The sequence below is a fragment of the Phasianus colchicus genome, chromosome 8, assembly GCF_987193195.1.
Source record: "Phasianus colchicus chromosome 8, bPhaCol1.hap1.1, whole genome shotgun sequence".
Classification (NCBI taxonomy): domain Eukaryota; kingdom Metazoa; phylum Chordata; class Aves; order Galliformes; family Phasianidae; genus Phasianus; species Phasianus colchicus.
In genome coordinates this window covers 19,792,680-19,816,163 of record NC_143443.1, presented here as the reverse complement: position 1 = coordinate 19,816,163, position 23,484 = coordinate 19,792,680, and the positions used below count along the sequence as shown (strand labels likewise).

Here is a 23,484-nt window from a genome sequence, read left to right as displayed (position 1 = left end):
TAAATCACTGCTTGAAAGTGTTGACAAGCACACACTGGTGTGAGGTGACAAAGGTTCAGCTGCCCCATACTACAGCACAGACATTGGCTTTTGGACTCAACTCCTGCTTTTGCAAGCTACACAAAAGTTAAAACTGTATTCCCTCAAATGTGAATTTTGCACTGAGCAGTGTACCAGAAGTAGAGCTGCCTCGAACAGAGGCTGCAGTTTGAAATAAAATCCAGGGATTGGTGTGTGGTGCTGGAGTCCCGCTGAGGTGAGCTGCAGCTCTGGGCAGCAGCAGGGTGAGTTACACCTGCGGGGAAAGGCCTGCCATGTAGTAGGGTGCAGCTGCTGGGGGGATCACCCTGGTGTAAGATACCAGACATGAGGACAAGTTCTGATGACTCAGCCTTGCTTCCAACAGATTTTAATACCCTGTGTTCAGAAGGAAGAAATGTAATACCTTTACATTTCATAGCTCTGTACCCTGACTGTTCTCTGCCTGTTTCTTTGCAGATGGCGAGCAGTCCCTGGACCCACCTTCTCTGGTGTGTGGCAATGGGAGCCAACCAGCAGTGCTGAGGGGAGGAAGAGGAGCATCACCCTGTCACAACATGGCCCCGCGTGCCGGCCCGCCTGATGGCGGCTGGGGCTGGATGATTGTGGCCGGCTGCTTCCTGGTCACTATCTGCACCAGGGCCGTGACGAGGTAAAGGGGCTGCTGCTCGGCTCTGTCCTGCTGTGGTGCTACCTCTTTTCTTCTTTCATCTCAACAATGTTTCTCAAAAGCAGAAAGAGCAGGAAGAGACTGCTGCTTTGCACAAATGTGATGTGTATGTTTGGGGTGAGATGGCTTCCACAGCTGCTGCTGGGTCACTTTGTTGTTGGCTGGAGGCAGGAGCCCGCTCCTTGTGAACGTGGACACTGAGCTGTGTTAAGCACAGATAGGTGCTCTGGTGAGGGAGAGAGACTGAGACAGCAACTTCTTGGCCAGGCAGTGTAACATAAACACAGCATTTACTACTTCACATTCACATCTTGTTTAAAATAAAATTGCCAGGTGTAGGAATATGAGGAGCTTGGAATAAACATCACAGAAGGGACATGTGAATGTTGACATGGTAGTTTCTGCATGCCAACATATCTGTTCCATAATGCAGATTTCCGAGCGGATTTCTTTCCTTTTTCACATATGAAATGTGAAAGAGCCCAATAAATAATCTGACAAGTGTTAAACATCTGGAGAACATATGAAAGTGAAATATATGCAAGAAAAAACATGAAGAAATTAACTGCCCATGGATTACAGAAGAAAGAAAAGAGGGAAAAGAGATCTCTGCAGCTGCTGGTGGCTGGAACAAAACCATGCAGCCATTCATCTGTTGCCTGCAGAGGCAGGTGAAACACTAGCGCTTGTGCAACAAGGTGGAGTAACCACTCCTGGAGATGTTTTAAAGAACTGCTGGAAGGGCTGTTGGCTCCTGTGGTATTTTTATCCTCTGGAAGGTGTTGCTTTGCACTTGCTACCATTTTTGTACTTGTGTACATAAGAACACGTAGCTATAGGTGGTGTTGGTTCTACAGGTGCTATACCAGACGTGCTCTGCTTGCACAGGCATGAGTACCATTTCAGTGAGCAAGCGTGTCAGTCAGGAACAGGAGCTGAGCTTTGTGTACTAGGGTAACAACATCATGATGTGGCTATAAATTGCCGGTGATAGTTACAGCTTCGGTTTCATTTCAGTTGAAAAATCGTATGAGTTACAAAAATCTAGCAGCAAATACCACAATAAGAAATGTGGTGTTTAATGTTGATAATCCCTCTGGATTAGTCTGACCTGTCTGAAATATGTTCTAAATCAGCCTTTCTAATCCCCCTGTTGGGATCATAGCTGGATGCCATTTTGTGATTCAGTTGTTGCCAATGCAAAGCAAGGATTCTTCCCTGTTTGAATCATGTAGCGTTCTGTTGAGATTACTAAACTTGCACGCACCATTTCATGTCTTGTGTCACATACATTAATTATCTTCATTTCCAATACTCCTTTGCAACTCTCTAAAAATATCTCCTTCCAGTTGGGATCCAGGCAAACCACAAATTTGATTGTTGCTGGGGGCTGGGGAAGGATTTTCAAGCAAGTTCTCCTTATCTCTGAAGAATGAGATTGGTACTTTCTGGGAGGCAATCTTCAACAGTTTGGTGTTTGTATTTTCTTCTTTAGGTGCATCTCCATTTTCTTTGTGGAGTTCCAGGCATATTTTGGGCAGGATTATGCCAGAACAGCTTGGATCCACTCCATTGTCGACTGTGCCACGATGCTCTGTGGTGTGTATTGTGTTTTTACCACTAATGTGATTGCTTTTTCTTCAGCTCCATCTGTTTTGGGAGCACCCATCAGCCAGTGCAGTAGGCTGGGGACGATGGATGCTGTGGACTCTCAGAGGTCTGGTGTATCTGAGCCGTTTCCCCTAGTGTAGTTGAGCAGGAAGGGACTGACTTCACACTAAAGAAAAGAATCAGAATTTTGTTTTGTTAAATGATCTAAGTTTGCAGAAATGTACGAGGTCTAATGGGACAAGTTTTTTGAGAGCTGCTAGCTGAGCACATTTCTTTTGCCTATTGATTGGAATCATACTTGAGAATTAGCACAGACTGTACTTTTTGCCTTTGGATCAAGTCACATCCTCCTCATTTTAGCAACTTGTGTTTACAAATACTATTTTCCTTTAAAAGAAAATTTTGTGCTACTACAAATTATGTGCATCAGTTCAACAGCTGTTCTGAATTTCTTAGGGTTTTACTTCAAAACTGTGCAATTAGGTGAAAATCCAGGCCCTGATCCTGCTGTAGAGGGTTAATCCACAGGCATTGCTTTGAAGGCACAGGGGCACAGCTGAAATGAGACACAGCAACAGGGAGGGAGAGAGCTGGTGATGACATTCCCTGGTAGAGGCAAGGTGATCTGGGAACTGCCATTGTTGGAGAAGTGCAGGACAGGTCTGGTGGCTCTGGGGGTGGTCAAATGGTGTGAGACCTCCTCCATCTGTGTCTGACACAGAGCCCTCAGAAACGTCGCTTGAAGTTACTCCTGAACTATGGATTGCAAGTTGAAGAAGGTCTCTGCAGTTGTAAGCATGGATTAAAGAACAGCATGGGCTCTTCTAGTTGTTGCTATGGCCTCACCTGACCCCCGAATCTGCAGACTAGTTGTGTTCCATGGTGATTTTGATCTGCTGAAAGAGCTACTGTAAACTTCAGTTTTATCCTGACTTTCAGGAAAATAATTCTAAGTTTTTGATGCTCACCCCATTCTAGTAAGGGAGGCTGTTAAAAGGCTATCCTGATCATCATTTTGCCTGATTTCCCTTGATGATTTTGCAATGAACTGTGTCTGAAGACCTGCTATTAACTGCCAGCTTTGTTTCTTTAAAGCCCCGCTTGGGAGTTTAATCAGTAATCATGTATCCTGCCAAGTTGGTATCATGCTAGGAGGGCTGCTCTCATCTATTGGACTAATTCTGAGTTCCTTTGCCACCAGCCTGGAACATCTCTATTTATCATTAGGAGTCCTTACAGGTAGGTGACACTCATCTTCTTGGTCCAGTTGGGAAAGCAGCACAGGAACATCAAAAATGATGGTCCTCCCTGTAAAGAGGGGTGATCTCCCCATGACATAGTACCACACAGCAACTTGTTCATCTCACTGTGGAAGAGAGGGTTTGGCTGCAGTCAGTAGGTCTCATACAGCCCAAATATGGCATGCTGAAAAACATCTCTTTAACATTGCTCCACTGAGGGCTATGGATAAAGTTCTGAAGTTCTGGGATGCTGGGAAGGATTTTTGCGGCAGGTGATACCCAAAAAGATTTCCTCTTTTGCCTGTGATTTGGGAGGAGGTTGTTATGGTGAGAGTTCTAGAGTGCCTCCCAAACATCTGCAAATTAAAAATAAAATGTAAATTGAAACAAAATGAGTAAGTAAATGAATACCTAGTACTTCAGCTGAGCACCTTATTTTTATCCGCATTACGTTCCTTTTAAAAATCAAACATATATCTGGCTAATAGTATTTCTGTAGCAGATCTTCCATTTGCATTCAGGTATGGTGACAGCAGATATCTTTGCTCTGTCCTATTTTCCTGTGTTTGTCATGCACAGAGGAATATGAGAGGTGCCCATGGTCACACTGACATTCCTTCCTCATTAATACTGACCTGGTAGCCACGGTGATATAAGCCCTTGTATTTGGTTCCCTGCTGTTTAGTAATGAGGTGGTGGAATTACTGCAGTTCACATGCTGCCAACAGCTTATTCAATAAGGATTTCTTCTTTTTTTGTTTTGTTTTGTTAATAGTGCATGCAGTTCCTGCATTACAATGTTAATCTTTTGACAAATGTGTTCGTAACAAATAAAAAAGCTCCTTGTAGTTCAAAAGGACTGTGCCACCTACCAATGCCACTGAGGCTTCCTTAGTGGGAACCACAGTGAATGCTGGGTGGAAAAGCAATTGCACTCTGTAGATGGGGTTGTAAGGTGTCCATTCTGTAAGCAATTAATTTCTGGTCTTTAGAGACTGATTAATATGGGGATAACTGTTGGTAAAGGCTGGAGGTGATGCTCCAACATAGAGGAGGTCAGAAAGTAACTAAAAAAGTCTTAAGTCCATAAAAGCAGCAGAACTTGAAACTATGAAGAGTGAAACAGATGGGATAGGGGACTGACTGGAAAGAAATAGCAGAGCTCGTTCTAAGAGGTATAAAAATGTTTTCAGTCCCAAACTTTGCATTTCCACTTTTCACAGGACACTCACTGGCTCGTGGGAACCTATTGTCTCTGTCACCTCATTCAAAACAATATTTGTCATAGCTCCTCTGCCATCTCCTTTCCTCATCCCCTCTAATCCACTCAGCTCAGTGCCTGCCCAACATAGAGATGCCTTTGAGGAGAACCATGCAAGCTGTTTATGGCACAGGTGATTACCTTCCCAGCTGACACATTCTGCTGAGGATCACTGGGCACTTTTAACCCAAATGTAGACATGCTCCTGAACCCCATTCAGGAGCTCATTTTGTTGTCTCGTCTGGAAATAAATGTTTTAGCATCGTAGCAAACAATTGATAGTTACAATCTCTCTGGTTTCTGCAGCAAAGGTCATGATCTTTTCCAAGAGGTGGATCTTACATATTTACTGACTTGGACATGGCTTTGTATTCTGAGGCATTTTTCCCCTCTGTTTGTGCACAGGGATTTACAAATGCTTAGGGATCCAGCCAGCTGTTCTGTGGAGCTAGTTGAGCTGACTGAAAAAGGTTTAGTGCAGGATATTAGTGACAGAGATAGATTCCTTGTACTGCATTTGTGATCTGAAAATTAACAGCTGGATTTGCACCAGATTGAAATACAAAGCATTGTCTCATGAATGTGCCCCACACCAGTGTCTGCACTGGGTTAAGACCTTATCTGGTATCCAGGAGAAGCTGACATGCCATTTTTCTGGTGTTTGATAGTCCTGTTCTTGTGATTAAGTAAACCCCACTGTTCCTTTCTGAGCCTTGTTATCGTTAGGTTTGTTAAATCAATGGCCCTGATAGTGGAAGGAAGGAGTCATCCTGGTTTCTTCCCACACTGGACTTTCATGATGCAGAATCACGTAGAATTTCCTATTCGTTAAAGTGCTAATTAAAGTAAGCTATGTGGCTTAATTTAATGTTTTTTATATGTTGTGCTCAGAATTAACCCATCTGCACTGTGTTTTCTTTCCTAGGACTTGGATTTGCTCTCTGTTATTCTCCAGCTATTGCAATGGTGGGCAAATACTTCAACAAAAGGAAAGCTCTGGCTTATGGAATAGCTATGTCTGGAAGTGGAATCGGTACCTTCATCCTGGCTCCTGTGGTCCAACTCTTAATCGAGCAGTTTTCCTGGCGTGGGGCATTACTTATCCTAGGAGGTTTTGTCCTAAACCTCTGTGTCTGTGGTGCCTTGATGCGGCCTATTGCCCTTGAGGAGGACCGTAAGACTGTTCCGGGGCTTCTTGAAAAAGATTATGTCCCTGAAGCACAGAAACAAGACTTGAAGCGAATGTCTCTCTGTTCACCTTTAATCAGAACGTGGTCGCCTGAGTGTTTATGCTACTGTTCATTGAAGGAATATGACTTTTTACTCATGCCAGGCTTCATGGTGCTAGCAGTGTCTGTTTTATTTATGGCATATGGCTGCAGCCCTCTGTTTGTCTACCTAGTGCCTTATGCTTTGAGCGTTGGAGTGAGCCATCACCAGGCTGCCTTCCTCATGTCCATACTTGGCGTCATTGATATCATTGGTAATATCACCTTTGGATGGCTAACGGACAGAAGGTAATGGCTTATGGCTGAGGAAATGCAAGCTTTAACCAGTAGGACTCTGGTTGCAAGTAGGGTGCAATACATATAAAGTTAACATTATGAACATTGTCTGTAGCACGTGTAACTTCTCCGGAAAACCAACACACAATCTAACTTTCAGAAATATTTTGTCTCTTCATTGGCTTCTGCTGGGTGTTTTTCTTGTGTGTGTTTTTTTTCTCCCCTGAAGAAATGAAGTGTTTGTGCAAAGCTCTTGCATTTGACCTTGGAAATGTAACCTCTTGCCCAAGATATGTCAAGCATGATCCTCTGTATGTAATCCCTACAGGACAATACTCTATTTGTGCCTTTTCATCTCCTCTGTGCTGCTGGGGAGGTACAGAAGTGGTAGAGAAAGAGCAAAGGTCTGGCTTACCATTGTCAGGCATATACTCATAAGGACTGATGTAGAATTGTTACACGTTTCTTAGTATACTGAGAACTGAGCATCTGGCTAAACTAAGAGGTGTTTTAATTTTAAATGACATGTTATTCTTTGTGTTTATTCAGTTTCTAGGAAAAATCAATCATCGGTTTTGTGAGACAGGGAGAGAGGGAATTGTCATTTCGCTTAGCTCTCACTAACTCCATTGCTGGAAGGCTGATGTGAAGGATGAGAGCTGAGAGAGGTGTGCTATAGCTTGTTATGCATAGTATTGGGAGTGCCTTGCTGAGCTGGAAGGCCCAAGAAATACTGCTTTGAGCACTGAAACTTCAGAGGGCTGCATAATCTTGGCAGTTGAGCTGCCCTCACTACAGTCAGCCCTAAAAACAGTTTGGGCTGCTATTATCCAGGGGTTTCTGCAGCTGTAGGCAATGAGTCCAGGGCTCATTGCTGGTTGAGCTTTTCATCTAAAAGCTGGGTAATATGTCGTACTTAAATCTGAACAATATGTAAGAGAGAGAGACTGAAGTTCTACATAGCAACTGAGGTGCTGTGTCCAGTGATATTCTTTCCTGTTTTGAAATTTGCAGGTGTCTGAAAAAATATCGGTACTTCTGCTACCTCTTTGCTGTAGGAATGGATGGTCTCTGCTGTCTTTTCCTACCAGTTCTCCAAAACTTCCCCTTGCTTGTGCCTTTCTCATTTACCTTTGGATACTTTGATGGAGCCTATGTAACACTGATCCCTGTTGTGACGGCGGATGTAGTGGGAACTTCTTCTTTATCATCAGCACTGGGTGTTGTGTACTTCCTGCACGCCATACCATATCTAGTGAGCCCACCTGTTGCAGGTCAGTTCACAAATGACTTTTCTGTAATCTTACTACCTTGATTTCACCTCTTGACCAAAAGCAGAATAGCCTAAGCTTCTAAGAGCTGTGACGTTACCGCTTCACATAGTGCAGAAATGAAAGATTTCTCTGGAATTATGCAGTTTTGAAAATGCTAGCTAAAGTGACTCATTCCAAGTTTTCTGGGCTTTTTTTTTTTTTTTTTTTTTTTTTCATCCAGAAGACTTAATCTTTTCATCTCTGAGCTGCTTTGGACAGATGGTTGAGTCAGCTTCACTACTGTTGGGCCCAAGCTCATCCATCATTTTCCCTACCAGTCTCATTGCAAAAGAGTAATGACGGGAACTTTACTCTTGTTATTCTTTGGAAAGCTCTTGACATAGTTTTGAATATTATGGAAACTTAGAGATTTTTTCCAAAGAGCCATATATAGGTATGTCTTGCATATCTTGTCTGCTGTTCACAGCAATTTCCAATTGATCTCTGTTTCTGAAGCTTTTAATTTAACTTTCAATAACAAAAGATATTGCAAAAGAGAATGCTTTAACTGATGCATGAGCCCAGGGCACAGCTCACTAGCAATTTTTGGTATGGGGATCTCACACACACAGTAGTTAAGTTGTTAAGCCTGCCTAAAGACAAATGGTGCAAAGATGTTTATGTAGTACTATGGGGATGATTGTGTTTTTCTTGTGTGTTTTACATCTAAACAAAAACCCATAAAAATCTTGTATTCCTGCGGATGCTATGGACCAGTTTTCTTCCACCCCAAGAGGTAAAAGAATAGTGAAGGCAATGTGAGCCTCTCTGGTTTTATGGTATTCATATGTGATAAAATTCCCAAAGTGCAGCTGATCACAAGATTTGTAAATAAAAAAATGTAATTTGTCTTCCTGCAGGTTGGCTTGTGGATACAACTGGCAGTTACACGGCATCATTCCTCCTGTGTGGATTTTCTATGATATTTAGTTCAGTGTTATTATGTTTTGCCAGACTGGCAAAGAAAATGAAGAGGACACATTTGAAGTCACTCTCCAGTGATACTCACAGCAAACAGCACATCTGGACAAATGGAGCAATAGCTTATTCTGTCACAGGAGAATTAGACCAAAAGGATGCTGAATTTTTGCCTGTGGATACAAACAGCTGCAGCAACAGATGACAATCACTGTTAAGATTCAGCACTGTGCAATCACGATGAGACAGAGGAGACTGTATCATGTTGCAGTGCTGAAGATGATAGTCCTGTGACACAAGGACAGTTAGATATTTCTGTCATGTTTGGATAGGCTAGAATTTGCAAACAGCATAGGAAGTTGAAGTGGTAGATCAAAACTATACTGAGAATAGAGTTGGTAGATAAAAGTTTCAACAGATTTAGTTCTAAAGCAGTATGTTGACTCCACAGGTAACCTGAAAAAGTATAATTGGCTATGATCAAAAGCAAACAATAAAGTTATCAGTCACCAAAGATGAAAAATAATGTTTAAATTATTTAAAAAATAGTATTAATGAAATAGGCATTTCAGTGTTCCTGTCTGTTAGTTTTCAATGGAGTAATCACAGATGCCACCAAAAAGCCTCTCCATTTTTCAGGCTGCATCAAACTCTTTGCCAATGACTGTTTTGAATGCCAAAGCCATTTTTTAGAAAATCTGACAGAAAGCTGTGATTTATGCTGAAAGTATATCTGAAGCAGCTTTAATTTCTACAGTGTGCCTGAATCTTGAGCATACGTTGCAACTTCATTTCAAGGGTGGCTTGAGAGCTGCTTTCCCAGTCCCCCCGCAGCAAAGTGTTCAGGTGGTTTGGTTGCTGGCAGTTTTTGGCTGGTTGTTTTTTTTTTCCCCTGGAAACCTCTAGAGGCTGAATTTCTGAATGCTGACACTCCAGGTATGATCTTCCAGCTGGTGTTTTATGAGTAGGTGTAAGAGGAATCATGGCTGCTCTGCCATCTGAACATCACTAGCTTTTAGGAAAAATTAGATCTGTGCAAGCAGATTATTGAGAATTAATAGCTCACCACACCAGCTATTAGTAAAGAGAATGTTGGCTGACAAGTTGCTCCTATGTATTGCAATGGCCAGTCTGTCCCTTTTTTGCATCTGGGAGCTGCATCTTTAGATGATTCTACTTACTCACTTGTACCAACTAACCAGGTCACTTGTCCTGGACAGAAGGCAACAGCTGTGATTTGCCAATGATTTCCTGCTACTTGTGCTAGGGATATTTACTACAGCTGGCTACTTTGTGAGACCTGGGAACTGAATGTAGCTCATGAGGTAAATTACTGATGGTTGGTTTATTAAAAATGGGATGCTTCTACATTTCCAGGGTGAATCCGTTAAGAGATGGAGAAAATTCACATTCTGAGATGCAGATTTTTTCTGTTTGATGATGTATGAAGCTGTAGTCTTTTGTCATTAGCAAATTGATTGGAGACCAGATAAACTTCATTAATGCTGTGATGTTATTGATTGCCTGCAGTACGCTTGGTGTTTGCTGTTGGTGTCCAATTCCACGCTGTGCCTCAAGGGGGAGACCAACGTGGGCTGCTGCTCACAACTTCGACTCAGATAAGAGAACAGCCACAGGGTCATAATGTATTTTATATTTATCAATACTGTGTGTATCAATTACTTCTATTTTTCATGCATATTTCAAATACAACGCATTAAAATTGTTTGACTTCAGTTGCCTGTGCTCGAAGTATTTACCAATCCTGCTATGCCCCAGTATGATCAGAGCAAGTAGAGTGAATTCCTGCACAGACCACGAATTAAGAGGTGGGAGTGCCAGAGATGTTTAAAACTAGCAGCACAACCTTTCTTCAGATCTGTGTGGCAAATGAGTTTGAGGTCCTAAGTTTCATTTTAATGTATGTTGATAAAAAGACAAAAGACAAAACAAAACAATTCAGTATTTTGTGAGTTGGACACAATATGCACACTTGGAAGAAAGGAAAAGTTATAATTATTAGTAGTGATGAAAGTATTGTCTTAGATTCCAATACAAATGTTTTGTATCAAAAAAAAAATAGGGAGTAGTGTGGTCTATATGAGATTATTTCAGCAACTTTTAAGTGATCAATCGCTCATTTTACAAAAATTTAGTTGTTTGGTTTTCTTTACCACATCATGATATGTCAACAGGTGTTGGTGCCATAACTGCATGTTATGAAAGCCTGTTGGAATACTGCTATCACATATGGGTAAATAATACAGATTTGGTAACAAATTATTAGCATATGGGGATTGTTTTAAACAATTTCAAGATATTTTTTCATAGGGTTTCCTGTTTATAAACATGAACATCCATTTATAATTAAGGCAGTATTTATTGTTTTAAATATCAATTCAGCAGAAAACATTCAATTTGTTTTATACACAGACATTTTTTGTGGAAAATGGTAGAATCATTTCAGGGTTTCTAGCGCCGTTTCTGCTTTGACTTAAAGGCATAGGTACCAGAATGATGCTTTCTGTGCATAAAACTAAGTATAAAGTATCAGCCCTGTGGTGAAATTCTCCATCTAAGAAACTGAGAAGGAATGAGGCATAGCAAAGAAATGGAAGTGGAATAACCGGGAATACAACCTAAGTTTGCAAATCCTCACGTCAAGCTTCTACTCTTTGTTCTGCACAACCAGAAATGAACTTCTCCATCCTGACACATGAAATAGAATATAATATTTTTAAAAATCAGTAATTCTGTCTGCAACATTTTTTTCTCTGCTCTTCTCTGCTCTGCTCTTCTGCTCTGCTCTTTTTTTTTCTAGAAATGATACTATTTAGGCTGTTCTCATACAGGATACACTGTCAGGGCACAATGTGGCAGTAGGCAGATATTGGGCAAGTTGTGAACTGAATAACACTGCATTCCCACCAGCCCTATTGAGCACCAGTGGAGAATTTAACCTTGGATAGGGCACTGCACTGCTGAACCTCTCTGGCTTCCCGGGACTTGGCTGGGGCAATGTCTGCCCAAGACAGAAACAGACGGATCCTACTGCAAATGAATCTTGCCTACAGTAATGCACAGTATTCTGTGCAGCATAGCAGAATTCAGTGCAAGTAAGTGCAGAATATGATTTCTAATTGGTTTTATAGTTGATAATTTTTTGCACTGACAGCAGTGCATAAAGAGCTCTGAGACACTCAGATGCTAACAGCCTTCATGGCACTGTGGCATCTCCACCATCTGCTCCACAACCAGTACTGTTTGCAGCCAAGGTCCTGGGCAGTTCTTTTCCAGGAGCATCATATCATCTTTGAGCCCATTCTGCCCGGGCTGCTATGGGAGCTGTAGGAGATCTATGTATGGGACCAGGTGGTGGAAGTCAGTTGTAGCAGAGAACCTAATAATCTCCACCCCCAGCCTCTATGGAGTGGATGAGGAGGCCCATACCCAGGTGCTGGAGCCCAACCTAGAGCACCATGCAGTGACTTGTGTGCACCATTATTGTGCAGTGCTGCACTGAAGAGGCCCCTAGGCTGCTGGCCTGAGAGGATGCTGCACTGTTATGAAGTAGGAGGACAGCCTCATGGTTGGACCAGGGATTTTCAGCAGCCCTTCAGACTGCACCCTGATGAACTTCCAAGTACATTGGATACCATTCTTTGTGGAGGTCACAGACACACCATTTGTGCTGCCATCCATGCAGCACAGCAGGAGCCCCCTGAGGGGCCTGGGAAGGAGGCAGCAAGTCCTTCTACTTCTGGCCAGGGCAGGGACTGCTTACTCAGAGCTGTGTTGTCCTCCAAAGGTGAGGGCCAGCAGCCTCCACAACCCTGCAGGAGGCCACCCCAAGAACCGCACTTAGCAGGGTTACAGCTAAAGACAAAAACAACAAACAAACAAACAAACAGAAAAACAAAGACTACAGCACCAAGTGCTGTTCTTACTCATTGCACAGCTGATGTTGTTTAGCACAGAGGACTGCTTTTCCCCCTTTTGCTGATGCCTTCCCCTGCCCTGCTATGCACCAGTCTCAGTGAGACAGCCTGATGGGGAGCACAGCCAAGGGCTCCAGGACCTGGAGTTGTCTCAGTGGTATTTGCTCCTAGCAGAAAGCCTGCTGCAGATCTGAGGGCTTGCTGAGGATGGCTGACAGCCCGGGAAGGATCGCAGCTAGGACAGCTGATGCAATCTGACCTAAGGGGTGCCTCCATACTGTGCAACATCGTGCTCAGCAATAAAAACTGGAAAGGGTGAATTGAGGATGGAGTTTGCCAGGGCTGCTGTTGTTCAGGGGCTGATTGGACATCAGTCAGTTGGCGGTAAGCAAGCGCTTTTTGCTTCACTTGTTTTTCCTGGTTTTCTTTTACTTTTCCCACATCTTATGTGTTAAAGTGCCTTAATATAAACCCACGTTTCCCAGTGAACTAAAAAGACAAAGTGTTTGCTTTTATTGTTAAACAGTATACAAGGCAGCAAACTGAACAAGACAACACAAGTTTTTTTCTAAATGATACTTGATATTCAAAAAAACACCAGAAATAACCATATTAGTATTAGCATGCCTTTCAAGTGGATAGGTTAAAAGTTATAATATTATGTTCTCTTTTCTCAATAGAAGGTGAGAACTGTTTTCCAGCTTAGATTTGTGTCCTACAGGTACTCATAGACAACTTTTATACCAGTATTAGCATGGCAGGCTAAGGTAGCTTAATTTCTATTTATTCTAGTCAAGCATGCTTTTTGGTAATGAACAGGCAAGCAAATGCACAATCATCATCTGGTCATCATCTGCAGATTCTGCATTATCATAGAAGAGTGAAGCCATTAGGTTTTTCAACTGGTTATAACTCTAACTTTAAAAAGTGAACAAATGCATTTATATTTTCTCTTCAAATGTGCTTTTGTTATTATTGAGAGGGATTTGGGAGCACTTCAGCTTGAGAGGGAAAGTCGTAGCTCATACAACGCACTCAGATATTCCTCATTATCAGGATTGTATTCATTGGCTTTCTCATAACATTCAATTGCTTCAAGCTTCTCACCATCTAGCTTATGAATGAGTCCAAGTGTACTGAAATCTTCTTCACCTCCTAACCCTTCTTGAATTCTCCTTTCCAACAGTCTCTTCAAGTATTGTCTGATCTTTTCTGCAAAACAATAGTTACCATTTTTTAACCCTTCTTTGTAGTATTTAATTGCTTCAGATTCTGATTTCTTTTTATATTGCAGAAAATTTCCATAATAGTAGTATATTTCTTGTTTATCGGAGCAAGTCAGAATATTTATCTTCAGTGCTCTCTGAAATGTCTCTTCTGCTTCTCGATACATCTTTGCCTCTGCATACATCCTTGCCAAATCAGTTAGGGCACTAAAAAATTTTGGCTTTTGCTCGGTCACAGCTTTGAAATGAGAAATGCAAATTTCAATGAGTTCCTCCACTTGATCTTGAGGTGGATATCTTGTACTGTTTTTCAACTCATACAGCTTTGCTCTGTAGCAGAGTCCTAGCTGATGAAGCAAAAAGGTGGATTTTGGTGATACTTCTAGGGCTCTCTCCAAAATCTCTTGTGCCTTGTCCAGTTCTTTTTTCCTTCTGTAAAATTTAGCAGCGTATCTCAGGAAGTAGGGAAGATCAGGAGTTTTCTGCATTCCTTCTTCAATGTATTTCTCTGCTTCATCAACTTGATCTGAGTCCTGAAGTTTCAAAGCAAGTAATGCTAGGAGATACGTGTCCATTGGATTCAGTTCCAGTGCACGCTTCAGAGGCTCCAGAGATGAGTTCACTTCTTCACATCTTCTGTAAGAAAATTCTTCCAAACGATACATTGCTATTGCATAGCCAGCATTAAATTCTGGGTTGTTGGGTTCTTTCCTCAGAGCGTTTTCGAAGCACTCTTTTGCTCTTTTATAGTACTTTCCTCCAAATTTTAATAGTGCAAATCCTTGCTCAGCATAGATCTCTGGAAGCTGAATCTTCAACTGAGCAGTATTTGAAAGTTTTTTGCAACTGTTTTCAACTTTCTTTATATACATTTGAGCTTCTTCATATCTGTTCATGTGGTAGTAGATCCAAGCATAGTTCCCCCAGGTAACGAGACTTCTCCTGTCAATTTCATCTGGATAATACTTTTTAACTTCTTCTTCAGCTTTTTGGAGATATTCCAGAGCTTCTCCATCTGAGAGCTTTAGGTGGTATACGTAAGATAGTAGATTGTAATTTGAAATGTTGGGTTTTATGAAAAACTCAATCTGATCACCTATTGATTCTTCCAGGCTGGCAAGATCTATATCCTCCTTCAGCAAAGTCCATGTAAAATAACATTCTAGCTGCAGCAGGGAGTTCTTCAAGGAATTCTTAGAAATAGTACTAGAATAAATTAAAGAAGATTGATTAACTTCCTGCTGCTTGTGTTTTTAACCCAAGCATGATGTACTATAAAAGCAGGCCGTACCTTGGCTGGTGCCACTAGACAACAATAGCTCATGTAAGCCACAGCAGTGGGAAGCTGTAAGTCTAGAGTAATTCTAGTAATTCTCCTTGCCAGTAGAACTGAGAGCACCACTTACATAGAGAAAGAAGTGGTGGTCTGGATGCTGTTAGAGAAGGGCTGTTCTACTCTAACACCAGCACTCCTCCAGGCCTCAGGAATGTATTACCCCTCCATAAAAATAGAGGCCCTGCTTCCTTTCTGCCTCTGGATTCCTCCATGCATGTGGGGATGAGCCTGGCAGCAGCTGGGGCAGCGTGTTGCATGGCTTCCCCTTCCTACCACTGACTTCTTTGTCAAATGGTCCATTGTCAGAAAGATTGTTCTGCTTTTTCCTTGTAAAACCAGGAGTATCTACTATCCTGTATGGTGCCATGTATTTCCAATTAGAAAGCTATATTTAGGAATTCATATTTTTTTCTGGGATGAAGGGGAAGTGAGAGCAAGTTCTGATAAGAGCAGCACCTTGTTAGAAATCTTTTTCCCGAGGAGAATACCATGAGAGAACAAACCCTGGCTGCCAAACCAGCTTGAAGCATTTTAAATTGTCCCCCTCAAAACAAAATTAAAATGTTTTGTCCAAATTGTCACATTAAGGGGCAATCTAGTCCCATATAGTGGCTGGACTCAAGCTCAGATAGATGGGCAGACTTGAAGACCTTGAAGGTTCTTTCCAACCTGCAGGATTCTATGTTTCTGTGCAAGTGAACTAAGTGATTCTGCATTTCCTGTTGGTTTTGGTGCCTCAGCTGAGAACCCAGAAAACTTCCATGGATGAAAACAACAGTAGAGAGTAATTTCATGAGTAATTTCACATTTGTGAACATGTGTGAGATTTAAGTGACATGTTTCTTTCTAGCTCAGACTCTGACTATACCATACAGAACTGTAATGTGATGAATTCTTCCTTTCCTTCTGACTGGTTAAGAGACAGCCTTGCAGCTAACTGGTGACTAGCAAAACAGAACTTGCAACGACATCCCCAAAACAGATTTGTGATGCAGATAAAATGCAGTTCAGTTTAGTACTGTGCATACTCTGTCAGTGCAATTTTCCAGGTTGTCATAAACATCATAGATTCATCCTATTTGAGTGTTTGCAGGACAGTCCTCAGCAAATGTTATCCCCAGTGTGCTCCAGACTGCAGACCAGAATGATTTTCTGGTCCTCACAGTAGTAGAGAGCAGAAAGTAAATTCTCAGCTGCATCAGTGCCAGCCATCCCCTTGGCTGGTCAGCAGCTGCTACTGCAGCCTGCATTTCATCCAGGAACTGCGTGTACACAATTTCTGACAATCAACTCTGTAAAAGCAATAATGTTACAGCATCCAATTTCATCCTTCTCTTACTTTGATTCTTCCAGTGAATATTATGTAAATTATTCTCTGATACCTAGGTCCCTACGTACCTTACTGCTTCCAGTTATGCAAATTACAAACTTACATTCCCATAGCTTAAGAGTACAGAAAAAACAGCACTTGTAGACCAAGCCGCTCTCTTACCTCATGATTTGCCTTCTTTCTTTCTTTTCCTTTTTCTGCCTGTTTGCAGGTAGCTTTGAAGTCCAAGAGCTTCTCCCTGCAGTTGTGAGTTGCCTTTTATGTGCTCTAGTGTGCACGTGATTAATGTGTATGATACTGGGAATCAGAAAGTGAAAGCAAGCTTAATGAGTCTGGGAGGAGCTGCAAGGCAACCGGCTGGGAAATAGAAACTTATGAGTCACTCTGCTTTTTCCATTTTGGCTTTATGCCACACATTGACTTGTGCTGCAGAGCCCATGGTAAAAGCTGCTAGCAGCTCCATGTCTGAATTTAACCCCAAATTGCTAGCACTGAGAACTGCCTGGCCAGTGCAGCCCATGGCTGAGTGGCAGCTCTCAGTGGCAGCTGGGTGTTTGCTGGTGCCTGAGACTGGTAAGGTATGGATTGTCTCAAATAAATGTGAGAGGATTGAAATACTTTGTGGACAGTTTTACATTCAAAAGCATTTCTTTAGAGCTGTTTACCTTTGAATGGGAGGGTCCAAAAGTGATTTCTGTCTGGGGACTTGGCCTGGAAACAAATATTTTCAGCTTGATACAAGAGACTGGGAGATGATACCACTGTACCTTGTGAAGGTCCCCAAAGCCAGAAACTGTCATTCCAAAAGAGCAGGCTCAACCACTCGGGATGTAAGTCAAAGGTATGGACGTTTGTCATTTGTCCACAACTTACCACAACAAATGGTCAGCCCATCACTACCAAAGATCAGCACCACCAAGACATGGCTGGACTGAGGAGTGGTGAACTGCTTTGCTTTGCCATGTTTGTATATCTGTACGTCTGCTTGTCTCTCTCTTTCCCTATCATTTATCTTCTACTCTTTCACTCTTAGTAGTAACCGTTTCCTAATATTGTCTCACCTGTAGCACTTATTAATCGTTATTAGCAATTTAACCAATTTTAGATCCAAGTAGAGCATTAGTTGTTATTAGAAAGATCTTAATAAGTTGATTAGTATTATTCTGCTGACTCTTCAATGACTCCGTTGCAGTAGAGACCCCTGCTGATGTGAGGAGTTGTGTCTGAGGATAAAGAAGCCTACTCTCTTGAAACCCGCTGAGTGGGACAAGACAGCTGGGCAGATGCTGGATGCTGCCAGGGCTTCCTAAAGAGCAGTGAGTTATAGTGAATTGGGAAAGCTATAGCTGAAATATCATTTGCTTCTGTTCCAGGAGCTTTGAAATGGGGAAATCATCATTCTTTTGAAATTGCTTATACTTAAAAGAGAATACTTTATCAAATCAGTTTTGGAGAGGAAGGGAGACATTTAGTAAACTGTACCTTGAAAAATGGTGTGACAACAGTGATGGAAAAGTAAAGCACCTTCTGTTAAAAAATAACTCCCTTCTGAGAAAAAATATATATTCCTACCAGCTTGGATACTTTATCTTGTGAAAAACAAAGGTGTTTTTGCTATTATATGGTGAATACATTCTATATATATTATGACAATTGCACGTATGGGAGCATTGTCCAAACATCTGTTGAGCTCCAGCAGCTTGGGGCCATGTCCAGTGCCATGGGGAGCCTGTTCCTTGCCCACTGCATTCTGGAGAAGAGTCTTTTCCCAACACACACCTGACCCTCTGCTGACACAGCTCCATGCCATTTCCTTGGATCCTGTCACTGTCACGAGAGAGCAGAGCTCAGTGCTGACCCTCTGCTCCTCTCGAGAGGAGCTGCAGGCTGAAAGCTCCCCTCAGCCTCCTCTGGTCTGGGCTCAACAAACCAAGAGATCTTGGATACTCCTTATTCACTTTACTCTCCAGATTATTTACCATCTCTATAGCCCTCCTTTGAGCATTCTCTAAAAGTTTTATGTCTTATTTTCTATGATCTGTCCACTGAAATGGACCCCACAAGTGGCTGGCCACCAACCTCATGTAAATCCAATTACACCAACATTTTGAACTCAATCCATCAGCCAATTCCTCACCCATAACTTTATGTTTTTGTCTAGCTGTATGCTGGATGCTTTGACCAGAATGAGAGAAACAGTATTGAAAGCTTTGCTGAGATTCCTGAAATATTACATAACTGGCTTCCCTTGGTCAAGGATGTGGCCAACCTTGTCGTAAAAAGAGATTAAATTTGTTAAACAGGACTTTCCCCCCCCCATGAGCCTGTGTTTGCTGTGACCCACAACAGCATTGTCTTTCAGGTGTTTTTCAGGAAGTCCAAGAATAACTCCTTAATTTTATGAAGCACTGAAGTGAGACTAACAAGCTTGTAATTACAACGGTCTTATTTCTTGAAAACAAGGACAACATTTACTAGTTTCAATTCAACAGGAACCAATCGATATTCACAAGACTGCTGAAAAATAATAGAGAGAATTCTCATAACATCAGTCAGCTTTTTGAGTTCCATGGGATGAATCCCTTCAGACCCTATGCATATACATAGAGGTATATGCATGCATCTGAAGCAGCAAGTCCAATACACATTTGGATTTGGCTGGGAGTTTATCATTCACACAATCATGGTCTTCCAGCTCAGGGCCCTGGTGGTTCCAGGGCCCATCAGCATGCAAGACAGAGGCATAGAAGGCATTAAACATCTCTGCTTTGCCTGCAACCCTGTTTCTGAGGTGACTGTCCTCATCAAGCAATGAAACATTATCTCACAGAATCACAGAATTGTAGGGGTTGGAAGGGACCTCCAGAGATCATCGAATCCAACCCCCCTGCCAAAGCAGGTTCCCTACACCAGGTTGCACAAGTAGGCATCCAGGCGGGTCTTGGATATCTCCAGAGAAGGAGACTCCACAACCTCCCTGGCAGCCTGTTCCAGCGCTCCGTCACCCTCACCGTAAAGAAGTCCTTGCGCACATTGGTGCGGAACTTCCTATGCTGCAGTTTCTGGCCGTTTCCCCTTGTCCTGTCTCCACACACTGCTGAAAACAGTCTGGCCTCGCCACTCTGCCCGCACACCTTAGATATTTATAGACCTGGATCAGGTCTCCTCTTAGTCTTCTCTTCCCAAGGTTAAACAGACCCAGCTCACTCAGCCTTTCCTCATAGGAGAGATGCTCCAGGCCCTTCACCATCTTTGTGGCCCTCCGCTGGACTCCTTCCAAGAGATCCCTGTGGTCCTGTTTGCTGTGAATGTATCTGAAGAAGCCCTTTTGTTGTTCCCCTACAGCTTTAATTCTGACTGAAATTTGACAACAATCATTTTCTCCCTGCTGTGGCAACCAGAATCTCTGTAAACTTCCCGTGTTGCCTGAACATGTCCAGTGGCCATACATTTTTCTTTTTCTCCCTAGAAGGTCCTTGGGCCTTCTGCACTGCCTGCTTGTCTTCTGACATTTTAGAATTGACCAAATTGTGTCCATTAGTGCCTTGGCCAGCAGCATTCCACCTCATCCACCATACATAGGTTGAGCACCGCAAAGCCATGCTTGCACAAACATTCCCCTGGGTGGTAACAGTCCAGTGCAATCCTCCAGAGCACACAGGAGATAGGGCACAAGACACTGATTTCTTGCATCGCTGTGCCTCACTTAACAGCAGTGTTTTAAAAGTGCAGGGTTCATGTTTCCTAAGATCCACCATCTATTATACCAAGCTACAGTGCTGTAGAACTAAGCTGGCATGTCACGAGTGATACCATTAGTTGGATCTGTGAAGGCAATCCCTTCCTTCATCTATTCTCCTTTCAGCTCTTTCTTCCCTTCCTATGTGCTCTGTGTTCACCCACCCCTTTTCCCCCCTGTACCTTGCACTAGAATTTCCCAGAACTTTAACTGTGCTCCACCCTCCATTTCTGGTTCAGTACTTTGTTTGTGTTTGTTTTTCATTTCCCCATCTCTCACGTGATTGTGAGAGAAAGAGGAAGTGAAAGCAAGCTTTCTCTCTGAATCTGCAAGGAGTTGCAAAGGCTGCCAGATGGAGAACAGAAACTCATGAATCACTCTGCTCTGTTTTCATCTTGGCTTTGGGCCATGCACTGAACTGTTGTGGAGCCCATGGCAACAGCTGCTAACAGCTCAAAGCATTGACTTTGCTCAAATGCAAAGGCATCTATGATAAGGAGAGTATTTCAGGTTAGCATAGCTTGACCTGGTTATCATACATAAGCAGGATCTTGGGGTCATTCCCCCTCCTGCTTTAGCTGATGAATCTATGCATGGTTTTGCCCCTTGCTTTAGGCTTCTATTTTAGCAGTGTTGTTTATACACATAACATTAATGCAACATCATCCTTTGCTTGCCTCCTGTATGCTACATCCTCTGCCTCCACTTCCTGAGGGCTCTGCTATCCAACCAGCCCTGTATTGCTCCATGCTGTCATTGTATTAGTTTGTCACCAATGGCTTGTGCTACCTGGAGCAGCTGCTTGCTGCTGCTCTCCCTGACAAATTACAGTTTTACGCCACAAAGATAAAGAAATGTTGAGCAAATCAGATACAGACACCTGATGTATTGAAGCAATTGATGTCACAGTTGTACCAAGCCAAACAAGATTTGAGCAGGTGGAGATGAGCTCCAGCAGAGCAGGCATGACACACCCCAGTCCTGAGGCCATGCAAACGCAGTGCAAAGCTGCGTGGGCAATACTGTGTTATAGGGCTGCGTGGCCAGCAACTGTGGTTCAGCAATGGTGCTGGAGCCCTATGGATAAAAACAACCCATTTGTAATTAGGCTAAAAAAAAATTTAAAAATTCATAATTAGTGTTTGTGGAATTTGAGTGCCTGTTTTGAGAGAATAAGGTTATAAATATGCTCCCAAGGGTGCCTCATGAGACATCTCATGGTGTCTGGTACACATCAGCTGACTTCATGCTCGTGGCTTGGCTGGGATGTGGCTGTGCCTGACCAGCTGTGGGGAACATAAGGGAGCATGGGGCACCCAGCAGCCTGCAGGAATGGTAGCTCTTGAGTGGACCTGATGGGACAGCGGTGGGGTGCAGCCTCAGCCAAGACACAGTAGGTGGTGGAGCTGCACTGGAGCTTGTCCATTCACTAGCAGCCTGCCCCAGGTGCAGGTTTTGCCCAAGGACTGGGTTGTGCTGCAGGTCTGGTGGAAAGCTGACAGCTTTTTATTGGAATTAAAACAAGCAGTGCTTCTCTTTGCACAGTAGTGGCTCTCCATAAGCAGGAGCCTTGGTGTACTTGTCCTGGAGATGCATTTTCCTGCAGCAGCTGTCAGTCATGGTATCTTTGACATTAAGCAGGGAAGTGGGAAAGAGCCTGAGCATGGAGGCTTATCTGGAGTTTGAGGAGGTGCAAATAAGATGGTGATAAAGCAGAAGAAAACATAGATAAACCAAGTTAGAGAGGAGGACTGGGATCTAGTTAGCAATTATATAATCTTAATTTGGGAAACTATCCTTGCTGAAGCTTTCTTGATTGATTTTAAAAGTACCTTTGGAAAATCTAGTCCATGTGTCAGTGTTGGCATGTAAGTATAACGCGACTATTAGTAACAAATGCAAGAGATTCATGGAAAGCACATGAAGAAACTGATAGAAACAACTGCCTTTGTATTTAACACAAAAGCTTTACTTACTTTAGTGCTCTGTACATATAGAAGAAAAGGGAATGTCTGCAAAAATATCTACGTGTTTTAGAGAGAAAACTCATGCCTGTACAGTTCCTTGGAGCTGATATCTGCTGACAAGGAATTATTTCCCAGTGACATTAGCTCAGTCAAATAGTCTGAAATGCAGTTTTCTTCATTAAAATAATGTAAAGAAACTATTCCATTGTAATAATTTGATCATTTAAATATCTAGTTTCCATTAAACCTAGTTAGCATCTAATTACTATGCTTGAGAACAGCATCGCTGGCATTTTATAATTTGTATTTTCCTCTGAGGAGAAAAGTATCCTGTAATTAATCTTCTTGAAAACCCACACAAATAGCTCAGCATTACTTTTGTTACCCAACTTCTGAAAATAAAATGTAATCCTGTGAAATTCAATTCAAGAATAGGAAGGGCGTCACTTTCGCTGAGTGTCCAGGACATCTCTGTATGTCAAAACTAGTGGATGCAATGGTGCTGAAGTGCCCAAGATAACTCTTTTCTTCTGATATATTTCCCCAAAGGCAGCTCATGTGTAGTCTTAGCACATTCATTGATGAGAAAGATGAAAGAAAGGGTTATAGACTTTTTAAAAGAGTTCTTGAGAGTCCACATTAGTACTATTTTGTGGCAGTCTGCTTCTGAATGTGTATTTTATCCCTTGCATGTTTCATCTGATGGTTCAGCATTTAAACTAACTGCAACCCAAAACACTGCTTTCAGGTGGGAAAGTCACGCACAAGGAGGATACCTACAGGTGCAGTGGAGGTAAAGTGATCAGATAACGCTGTGAACTTCCAGTTCCAGTGGTGCCCCTCTTGGGGGAGACACACCATGTTGTACAGGAGGTTATGATTACTTCAGCCTTAAATCCCATGTATGTGCTTCACTGCAGCCCATACTGTACTGCAGCTCACAGTGATACTTCCAAGCCTGAGCTTTAACCTCATTAACTGAAAATGAGACATGGTTATCAGTTTGCTGGATAGAAGAATTTCATCCCTTCTCATGGAAAGTTGTAGGACTACTGCTCTCAAAGAGAGGTGCTGACAGTGAGTTAGCTCTGGTTTGGTTTGTCCTGTGCCAGGCCCACACCACAGCTGTGTGCTGCGTGGGAATGTGGCCCCCCGTGTGGTACTTCTGAAAGCAAAAACTCCAATGAAAATCTTCACACCCTCTAAATAAACAGAAATACTTGCTTTCTTGACACATTACTGCTCTGCTACTATGTATTTTATTTCAGGTTTCAGTATTATCCCAAGGATATTACTACGTGCAAGCCATGTGAATGTTTGTACTTCAGGGCTGCATGTGGTCCAGGTTTTGCAAGCATGGCTGCACGCTGCCTGACCACAGGCTCTGGAA

General features: G+C 42.5%; 2 protein-coding genes across 8 annotated transcripts in view; one reads left to right on the top strand and one right to left on the bottom strand.

Annotated features, from left to right (window-relative positions):
* Nucleotides 1-11,416, top strand: part of SLC16A12 (solute carrier family 16 member 12) — a 29,242-nt gene extending 17,826 nt beyond the window's left edge. For 6 of the 7 annotated variants that reach the window (XM_090145193.1, XM_031607701.2, XM_090145190.1 and 3 more), the window contains exons 2-7: nt 499-691; nt 2,205-2,308; nt 3,416-3,559; nt 5,748-6,339; nt 7,342-7,601; nt 8,501-11,416. In XM_090145193.1, coding sequence (XP_090001319.1) covers nt 597-691; nt 2,205-2,308; nt 3,416-3,559; nt 5,748-6,339; nt 7,342-7,601; nt 8,501-8,763 — 1,458 coding nt within the window. In that variant the 5' untranslated portion in view covers nt 499-596 and the 3' untranslated portion in view covers nt 8,764-11,416. The remainder of the gene's footprint in view (nt 1-498; nt 692-2,204; nt 2,309-3,415; nt 3,560-5,747; nt 6,340-7,341; nt 7,602-8,500) is intronic. The other variant, XM_090145195.1, reaches the window with a different exon arrangement.
* Nucleotides 11,417-12,986: 1,570 nt separating this feature from the next.
* On the bottom strand, nt 12,987-16,658 carry LOC116238156 (interferon-induced protein with tetratricopeptide repeats 5). Its single transcript, XM_031607700.2, has 2 exons — nt 16,551-16,658; nt 12,987-14,928 (listed from the first exon to the last, which is right to left on the bottom strand). The coding sequence occupies exons 1-2, from the start codon at nt 16,553-16,555 to the stop codon at nt 13,494-13,496; spliced, it is 1,440 nt and encodes a 479-aa protein (XP_031463560.1). The 5' UTR covers nt 16,556-16,658; the 3' UTR covers nt 12,987-13,493.
* Between the last annotated feature and the right edge of the window lie 6,826 nt (nt 16,659-23,484).